Raw genomic sequence first — 10915 nt, 5'->3', positions numbered from 1 at the left:
TATATATATATATATATATATATATTTTAGTACATGTTATTTTAACTACACAAATATATGTATACTTTTGTAAATAATTACCTTTTATTTTGATACTTTTTTCAAAATCACTCATCTGATTTAAAATTTATTTATAAATATTACAATTGTAACATTGAACGATTATATATTCAAAAAATTTATATGTGTATATATATATATTTTATTTTTTGATATGTAAAATTTATTTAATTACAATATCAAATCCAACAAATATAAATCTATAATCTTTGTTGCACACGATTTATTTCAATCATTTTAACATTGTGAAGTCTATTATTAACATTTTTTTTTTGTCATTTTCTTCAACAACTAATGCAATTAACAAATGGATTTGCCTGATTAATAATTTCATAATCTAACCGACTATATAGTCACGTTTCTCCAGCTCGTAACATATGTTATGTTAACCATTTTATTTTTAAAATATTTTATTATTATATTAATTATTATATAATAAAATTGTTAAAATAAATAATTAAAGATTTTTAAATGGCTTTATGTAGAAATAGAATTATTTATAAAATATTTTGCAAAACATTTTTTATTGCCATCCTTCTTCAGATGATGGTGGTGGTGGTGGTCTGAAAATAAAATGTTTTGTTATTGTAATGAGAATAAATTATTTTGAATATTTTTTATATTATAGAAAATATTATAGAAAAATGATTCTAGAAATTCAAATAAATATAAATATTATATGAAACTTATTTATTAAGATACAAACTTAATATTAAGACAAAAAAAGAATTTATTTTGTCTCGTTTCATCTAACGTAAAATTCACTTGGGCATAATTTAATAAATATCCTAATTGATATAAATTTTTATGTTTGTTATGAGTTTTATAATAAATCCAAAGATATACTATAAATATTTTTTTATATATTCTATATAATGGATATTTATTTACTTCTAATTTATTTATTTGTATTAGTTCATTTGTAATTGTTTTCTATTATTATAATTATTGTAATAAATTATATTATTTTATTTAAACAATTTAATTGATCATGGTAATTAAGAAAAATAATTTAATATTTTCTAAAAAAAAATTCTTAAATTATGAATATTATACATACGAATTTGAAAGAATTTTTTTAAAGAAAGATCAATATATATTATATTTATATATATTATATTGTTATATATATTTTTAAGATTTTTTAAAAATCTTTAATTATTTTTTTAATAAATGATTAAGTAAAGTAAATCTCTTATTTATTACAATTATTTATTACGTTTATATCTTTCTTAAATAATTAAATTTAAAAATAATATTTATATTAAAATAATTAGAAGATTTAAATATTTATTTTTATTTTATTTATAAACAATATTTTATTTATAAACAATTATTTTGGAATAAAATGTATGCTTACTCGGGTGTATTCCAATTTTCTTGTTGGTCAGGTTCAATTGGCGGATCCTCTCTGAAAAAATACATAATAATTAATAATTATGTAAAATTATAGTTTTATTCATTTATTTAAAAATAAAAAATTTCTAGAAAATTATACGTATTCATATTATAATATATTCGTATCAATGATTGTATCTTATTTAAATATATTTTTGTAAAATTGTTGCAATATTATTACATCAAAAACAATTCATTTGTTCGCAAGCATTTCTTCTCGCGAGATTTATTTATTTAACAATTTATTCGGAAAAATTCTTCATATGAAAATTCTTTATTTATCTTCTTTTTCTATTATTATTAGTCGCCGATCTCCATTGAGTCTAAATAAAGAATGATGTTATCTCAGAACAGTGAAAAAAGTTTAGTCAACACTTATAATTATATATTTTTGATACACTTCACTGGATGCAATGAAACTCGATTTCAAGGATGACACACTCCATATATGTCTCAAAAATCAATATTATTCTAATTCGAGTTCAATTAGAGTTTTCCTCTAATTTAGAGGTATTATGAATCAAGTACTGACTACGATATTATTGGTTATTATCGTGTCTCACCGAGAATCTGTGATTCTTTCAATTGAACTAGGAAAAGATTTTTTGAGGATACGAGCTTCATTCATAAGAAAAATTTCATTGTGAGTAGGTTAAATAGATAGTTTTATTCTAACATCGTGCTCTGATATGTCATCAGACAATTATCTGCTATGACATCGTGAGAGATAGCTCTAATATAATCCATTCATCATAAAGAAAGTATCATAAATCAGTTACCAATTTCTTCACATATACATATATATTCGAAAGAATATTCGACACATGTATCCATGCACTTAACAATCCACTATAATATTACTGCGAGCACGAATGCTTATTTTAAAAATAAATGTTATTTAATTTATTAATTAATTTCGTTGGATCTTGAAATATTATAATTCTTTTCTTTTTTTGTAAATTGAAATCATAAATTTTATTTATATGATATAATGATCTTAAAAGTAGTTAAAAAAAATTAAAAAATTATTCTTATAAGCTGAGTTGATGAAACTTAAATAAACTTAAATAGTGACTACTGGCTTGATTAATATTTTTAATTTTATATATTATAATATAATATATTAATATTATATAATAATATAATATATTATTATTATATATTTTAATATATTATATATATTATTTTACGTGTATTATGTTCCGATTTTTTGTGTTCTTTTCTGATGATATCTGTGTTGGATCTTTTACAAAGTATATCTCTTCAATATTCATAATCATTCAGTTTCATTGTGTAATGCTATCCAGTTTCCTATTTTTTTTTCTTATTGAACGCATAGTTAGAATTGAATTGGAATATAATGTAGACTGGAGTAGAAATTTATTTAAAAAATGTAGATTATTATTGTATTTTTGAATTTTTATGATGAAACTTTTTTTTATACATTTACTATAGATATTGTACTATATTTAATTAACAAGAATCGATTCTGTCGAAATTTATATATTCTGAATAAGAGTCTAATAATTCAGAATATATTTTGAATTAACAATCTAAAGATCTACACCATATATAATACATTATAATACATACAATATAATACATTATAGACATATATTTATTTAGATTACACAACATATTAAAAAAAATTAAAGATAAATCCTCTTTTATGATATTAAGTATAAATAATAATTCTATTTGCGAATAAATTGAAGTAATATTACTTTGATCAATTTTATTAATATACATTTATAGAAAGATTTATAAAAATTACAGAAAATAAATTACAAATTAATTAGTTTAAATTAATCAAACAGTTATTAAATAATTTAATTAAATACTTACGATCTCGTAAGTACAAGATTAGCATCTTTTTCATTATTGGATAATTTCTTATATACTAATGATAAAATATGTGCAGTTGGTGTACTTGCTATCATAATAACTATGCAAATAAATGTGGCAAACCAATATCCACTCTGAAAAATAGAAATAAAAAATAAAATTATATTTAAACAATATTTTTAAATATTTTTCTAAGATTTTGTATTTGTAATTTTATACGCACCAAATTACCTAAAAAATGATTACACAATAAAAGTTTAATTCCTTCTAAAACATCCCAAAGTGGTCGGCATTTGACTATTCCATTACCCATTTCAGATAATACATGAAATCTCCATTGATCCAGATAATTAGTTAATCGATCTGTATAAGCTTTTGTTTTCTGTGCATAAAATATATCAATTATCAGTACTATATTCATATGTTAATAATGTACAATCATATTTTATATTTATTTTTCACATATTTTATACATGATACATAATTATTACTTATTATAAATTGAAGAATTGGATAGAAAAAATTTAATACAATAAAAAAAAGAAAAAAAATGACACGAAAAAAGATAGAAAAATACTCAAAATAAAATCAAAATATAAAAACAATTATTGATTTTAAAAAAAAATAATAAAAATTATTATTATATATTAATGATAAATTATATATTAATGATGAATTATAGCAAATGAAGCTGCTGTCTTATATTTATTTATATACAGAAATGTGTTTATTTATAAATATCTTTGTTGATCTTTAATTAATTAACAATTGAATAACAAAGCCATAAACATATTTTTGTTATTTCTTTTCTTAGTTTAAAGATTGGTCTCTTAAATTTTTTGACATCTATAAACGTTCTGATATGCTTTCTCGCATATCATTTATCTCTGACAAAAAATTTTTAATCAAACAATACATAAAATTTATTAAAAATTAAAAATTGATAATAAAACAAATGTGATGTGAGTTATATAATAATGATAATATTAAAAATCAAAATTCCGTTTAATCATTTCAAAGATAAAAGAAATTGATCTATGCGCGAACACTTGAAATTAATAATGAAGAATCATGTTGCATATAATGACTCAATCAATTAAACCAATTTTTTATATGAGTTAACTTTTAATATGTTAAAATATATATATTATTAAATAATATATATAAATATATATATTAATATGTTAAATTATATAATAAAATTTAATAATATTATAATTATAATGAAAAATAAAACGCTTGATCATTTATTTTGCACATATCGGCTATTTAATATCTTGCTTATACTTATTTTTTTGTGTCGCTTAATTAAATTTGCAGAATTCATTAATCTAATAAATATCTGTTTTCAGTCCATGATTGTAAACGCTAAAATGAACATTGTAATTATTATTTATTATATTCGAATAAATGGAATGTTAATGCGTTAATGTCTTTTAACTTAAAAATTAATAACAAAACTAATATTGACATAGGCTAATATTAATAAACATGTCCACATGATAATGTTAACATATTTGAACATGATCCATTTATATTTTTATTTATATTTATCATGTTATAGTAAATGTTATAGTAAATGTTGTTATAGTAAATGTTTTTGTTGTAATAAAAGAAAATTTGACAACAAAAACAATTATAATTTTTAATATAAAATGATAAATCATTTGATATGAAATAAATGTAAAAAGTAATTTAAATCTTTTCTTTTTATATCTTTTCTTTTTAATTAAAATTCTCTTTAATTAGATATTTAATAATAATATTTAACACATATATTGGAATCAGTTATTCGTGGATATGGAAATATCACAAAATATTAAGTAGAAAATAAAAAAATTAAATAGAAAAAAAAAAGGTTTATTTCTTTACGAATTAACAATTTAATAATATTGAATATTTTTTCCGAAATTTCTACCAATTAAATACTTTTTTCCAATTACTATTTTTTTTTATTCTGTTCTTTTTTTATAACATAAATACCAATCTATAAATTATTATTATTTTTAAATTATTATTATTATTTTAAATTATTATTAATATTATTTTTTTTATATTATATATAATATATATATGACATTTATATCGCATTTAAATATAATATTTAAAATTATAAAACTTTTAATGAATTTCATATTAAGTTTGATCGAAAATTTTATTTTCCTAATAGAGAAAAATATTTATAAAAAAAAGTTATATGCTCTTTTTCATAATCCTTTTGAAATCTTTTTTTGAATTCATATTATTTAAAATAAAAAGTCATTATATTCCATATTTAATAATTTTTTTCAAATTTAAAAATTAAAAATTTTTTTTGATAGTTAAAACAGTTTTTGACAGCTTCATAATATTTTTATGAATGAAAAAAAATTTTACATATAAATTGCTTCTATAAAATATATCGAATGTTCCAAAAATATCGAAACATTCATAAACTAGAGATTCCTGAGGTAATTTTAACCAACATTTTCCTTTTGTTACGACTTTGTTAATGAGTTATTAATAAAAAAAATGACTAACGAAGTGCGTAGTCTAGTCGAGTTGCGACAGTAGCATTGACTACGTGCTAATTGAGTACAAATAAGTCTAATAATATGTCATAGGATATGTCATATGCCTAAATCGATATATATATCCTATATATTAAAAAGTTTATTCTATTAAAAATATCTACTACTAAATTTTTACTATTATTAAAATTTTATCATTTTATTCTATTAAAATAATTTTTTTATTAGAAATAGAAAAAATTATTATAAATTGAAATTAAATAGAATTACTTTCTGAATATAATTTTATATTTTTATGCACTAGTATATGAAAATTATACTTTTTTTTAAGTAAGTGCAATAAATTATTTCTGATAATCAGTCGATATAATTTTTTTATCTTTACAATAAAATAATAAACTTAATAAACTTTTGTTTTAAATTTATAATTCTTTATGATTCATTATCATTATATTTATTAAATTATTAAGTCTGCAGATATTACTGTATTATAAAGCATTACAATATTTATGAATATAAATCAATTCTTTATATCAACCAGTATTTATATCAATCATTGTAACATTACATAAGTAATGTTAAAAAGAAAATAAAAAAATATTTAAATTGCAATAGCAGATTGTTCGATTTGTTACATAAATAATCTATAATATTTACAAATATAAGTAATTTGAATCAAATAATTTACATAAATTTTTTATTATAATAATTTCTGAATTAGTAAATTTAGACAAAAATATAATAATATTTTTTTAATACATTAAAAAATTGCAAAACATTTGACTGTTAAAATTATAAAGTTTCATTGAAAAAAATATAATTAAATTTTTTAAATGCATTAATATATAAAGCTATAATTATATTTGAAAAAAGAAATTATATTTCCTTGAAAGTTTAGTGTTTAATTTTGATCTGTTTATTATTATAATTCTCTAATCAATTGAAAGATTTAACTTGTAGGAATGTATAATATATAATATTTTTTAAAAGTTTCAAAAAAGAATAAGTTAGTCTGAAATAATTATTTATATTTAATACTATTTAATTTCTATTTTGCATATCAAAATAATATTTAAAATTTGTTAAAATAAAATTATTTGCAATTAAAATAAACTAATTTGAAATTTAATATCTAATCATTAGAAAAATCGACAATTTTATAATAGAACGTTCAGATATTAATGTATTTCAATAATATAATATAAAAAAATATAAAAAAAATTGTATATATAGTTTTATTTTAATATCAAATTATATTATTTATATCGAAAAATTAATTATTTTATTAATTAAAATTAAATTTTCTTAACCAATAAAATAAAAAAATCAAAATATACATACTAATTGAGCAATTTTATCTCCTTCATTATCAATATAATATTGAATGTTCTTCAAATGAGAAAGTGAATAATTAATATGTGTTTGTAGTGGCTGTATTTGCAATTCCAATGCAGCAAGGTTGTATAACAACTTATCTTGTAATTTCATCAAAGGTTTTAAACGCCTTGAATTTATATCTTGCATAATTATTACAATAGTTTCCAAGCTTCTTGCTGTTAATTTATCATTCATTCGTTGGGTTACCTTATCCAATTGTTCTGATAATATTTGTAAATCTTTATTTAAAATTTTTTCTTGGATCTAATAACAAATAACATTTCAAAAATTATAAAATGTTAATAAAATATTATTGTAAAAAATACAGAATATATTATATATTTTTAAATATTTTAGACTAAATTTAAACAACAAGATATCTAACAAGATTATTTTTAGTAAACAATTCTAACAAATGAATTTGTGAGAATTGTGAGAATAAAAATTGAAACAATATATGCAATAAATAAAGTAGAGAAAAATATTATATAATTTGATTAATGATTACAAATCACAATTAATTATAACTATAATTATATACTATATATTACATACTCACTATATTCACTAATTATTGAATATTTTTTATTGAATTTAGAAAAGAAATATAATAGTCAATTTAAGCTTATTTTAAAATTTCAAGCTTATTACTAATTTGATTAGCAGCAGCAAAGATCGACAATTCATTTGCTAATATTGATCTTTTATAATAATGATCTTTTAATTTTTATTGATTTCAAAATGGAAAACAATTTAAAAGTACACAATCTTTTTTAATATTAACTCGAATAATGTTCAAGTATTTATATAATATATATAAGCATTTATAGATTTTTTTTGTAGTTTCTTTAACAATAGAATTAAAATTTAATATTAGAATTACAAGTCTACAAATTTTTTTTTGGTTTAAAATTCTTGAATTTTTATTATTAATTTTTTTATTTTGTTTATATTTATTAAAAAATTTTAATTTGCATTATCTAACAGATCAAAAATATTTATATATCACTTGTTTTTATAAATCTATTGCAAAAATAAATAAGTAAATAAAATGTACAAATATTTTTTTAATCTATTGTAATCTAGTTATTTATAAAAATATAATATATAAATTTTTACAGTAAACATAATTTTTTTCATGGTGGAATGAATAATAATAATAATAAATAAATAATAAATAATTGTAATAAATCGAAACATTTTTAACATTTTTAAAAATATATAAAATGAATATTTTTACATAATCGAAATATGTTACATTTCATAAGATATATTTTCTATTGAAAACAATTTTTTAAATATTAAAGATGTTGATTAGAAATATTTAGAAATCTATCAAAAGAGTACATTTACAACAAAAATACATTTTAAATTTAAGTAAATAAAAGTGAATAGCAACTGCATATAAATATAACTCATATTATATATATTCTGTTAATAATTAATAGTAAGAAGAAATTAATTATTTATTCTACTAATTAAATAATTATATTTAAATAATTATTTTTTTATACTCTTATTATATTATATAAAATTAAAAGACAATATTTAAAAAAAGTTTCTACAAAAGAAAACTAAATATAAAATAAATGAAAGATTTACAATACCATAACTCTATGTTCTGTTAAATTTAATCCACAAGCATATAATAAATCATGTAGTTGCCTTTCAAAATATCTTGGAAATATATTCAAAGTTCTCAATTCGACTTTAATTTTTAATATAATTCTAGAAAAGCTTGACCAAGTCCAATATGCAGCAAGTTGCTCTAATTTCATTGTATTTCCTAATCCAAATGCTGGGTAAGCTGGTTCATTCATTCGACATTTCCTATAATCATATATTATATGTTTATTATTAATTAATAATCAGAAATTATTTTATCTTGAAGTTTTGAATTATTTTGCAAATAAAATTGAAAGATTTAATAAAATATTATTATTCTATATTTGTTACTTCAATTTCAAGAAAACTGAATAAATGCTATTTATTTGCTTTTTATTAATTTTTATATTGTAATGTTTATATTATATTAAATAATCAATTATCAAATCAACATTATCAATAGTTATTTATAATAAAAACTTTATAATAAAAATATATTATATAAATAATACTAATAATAATATTTATTTAAAGAAAAATATAATTTATTTTAATAATGTTATAAATAAATAAATAAATAAGTAAATAAATGTTACATACTATAATAAATATATTTTTTCTATTTCTTGAAAATTTCATCAAAATTATTCAATTTACAATTAGATATAAGAAGAAATAGTAAAAAGGATATTAAATAAATACGTACAATAGATGTTTATAACTATAATATTAAAAAAACAAATGTAAATTAATATTAAAATTAAATTAGTATTATGTTTATATTAATAAATAATAATATTAGCAAATATCTGATTATTTATAAAAGAAAATAATATAATAAATAGAATAAGTAATATCTACAAAAAACTATCTATATAAATAATATAGATATAAATACATAAAGATATATATATAGTACATGTGTAAATATACTACAAATAGTATTTACGCATTAATATTAAAATTTAATATTAAAATTAATTCAAATGTAATTGATATTCAATGAATTTCAAATGAAATTTCAAAAATTCATTCTAAGAATTTTAATGAATCATCATTCATTCTTGCATCAGTAAGAATAATAATAAAATATATAAAACTTTTAATATTTAAATCCGATTATTGAAATAATAAACTTTATTAAGATTGATTATATTTAAAAATTTTCATCAGAAATATTTGATCTAATTTTGCACAATTTAGATCTAAAATATCTGTTATATACCGTACGAGTTTTATGAAAATGGTTAGAAATTTGTAGATTTGATAAAATTCTAAACTGTAAAGTGCTATAAATAATAAGGAAATCACTCACAAATAAGAGAAGAATTATTAAGATATAATTCACCAGCAATGATCAAATCATTGAGAAGATTATAAAAATCAAAAAGAAAAAATCAAAAATGTTTCAAGACTTGATGCAAGTAATTATTATAATTAAGACTATAATATTTTTAAAAATAGTATCAAAAAATATTAAAATAAATAATTCTTCAATTATAAGATAAATATATTATAATATATTAAACATAATAATATATAACATGTAATAATAAATAAAAATTTTTAGCCTGATTGAACCAATAAAATTCATAACAAAATTCAACAAATTATGTATAATACAAGATTATTAATATATTTGTAAGTCAGTTTTATTAATATATTTAAAGAATCAATTCGAGGAGTTAACATAAACATCAAAATAAAAAATTGTTATACAAAATATTGGTTGAGATTTGTTTAATTTATAAATATTTTAAAATTGTTTGTATGAAGCTAGACAAAAAAAAAACAAATATAACAATGCGACAAAATTTAATAATTTAATAAATAATTGATATTTTCGTCTATCAATTTTGTATTTATTTTTGTTTCTAGAATTAACTCTCCGAAGATATAATGATTAATATTTAATTATATATATTAATATTTTATTATATATATTTTTATTATATATATATATTATATAATATATATATATATGATACAATTTTTGAATGATTACATAGAATATAATATAAATTAAATTATGTGCAGTTCTTGGCCAAGAAATTAAGATCACGTAATTTTTAACCCTTTGCTCTCCAACAGTTACTCTCCGGCATCACTGGAATTGTTGC

At 17.7% G+C, this 10915-nt stretch overlaps 1 protein-coding gene across 1 annotated transcript in view; it reads right to left on the bottom strand.

Moving 5' to 3' along the window:
* Positions 1 to 583: 583 nt before the first annotated feature.
* Positions 584 to 10915, bottom strand: part of LOC102671339 (prominin-1-A) — a 62500-nt gene continuing 52168 nt past the window's right edge. Inside the window, exons 12-17 of the mRNA XM_006608845.2 lie at positions 8798 to 9020; positions 7155 to 7454; positions 3527 to 3685; positions 3304 to 3437; positions 1421 to 1471; positions 584 to 623 (exon numbers count right to left, since the gene is read on the bottom strand). Of these exons, the coding sequence (XP_006608908.2) occupies positions 584 to 623; positions 1421 to 1471; positions 3304 to 3437; positions 3527 to 3685; positions 7155 to 7454; positions 8798 to 9020 (907 nt within the window). The remainder of the gene's footprint in view (positions 624 to 1420; positions 1472 to 3303; positions 3438 to 3526; positions 3686 to 7154; positions 7455 to 8797; positions 9021 to 10915) is intronic.

This window comes from Apis dorsata, unplaced genomic scaffold (assembly GCF_000469605.1).
Source record: "Apis dorsata unplaced genomic scaffold, Apis dorsata 1.3 scaffold_47, whole genome shotgun sequence".
NCBI lineage: Eukaryota > Metazoa > Arthropoda > Insecta > Hymenoptera > Apidae > Apis > Apis dorsata.
Note: the sequence above shows the minus strand (reverse complement) of the source record. Positions and strands in the feature narration are given on the sequence as shown.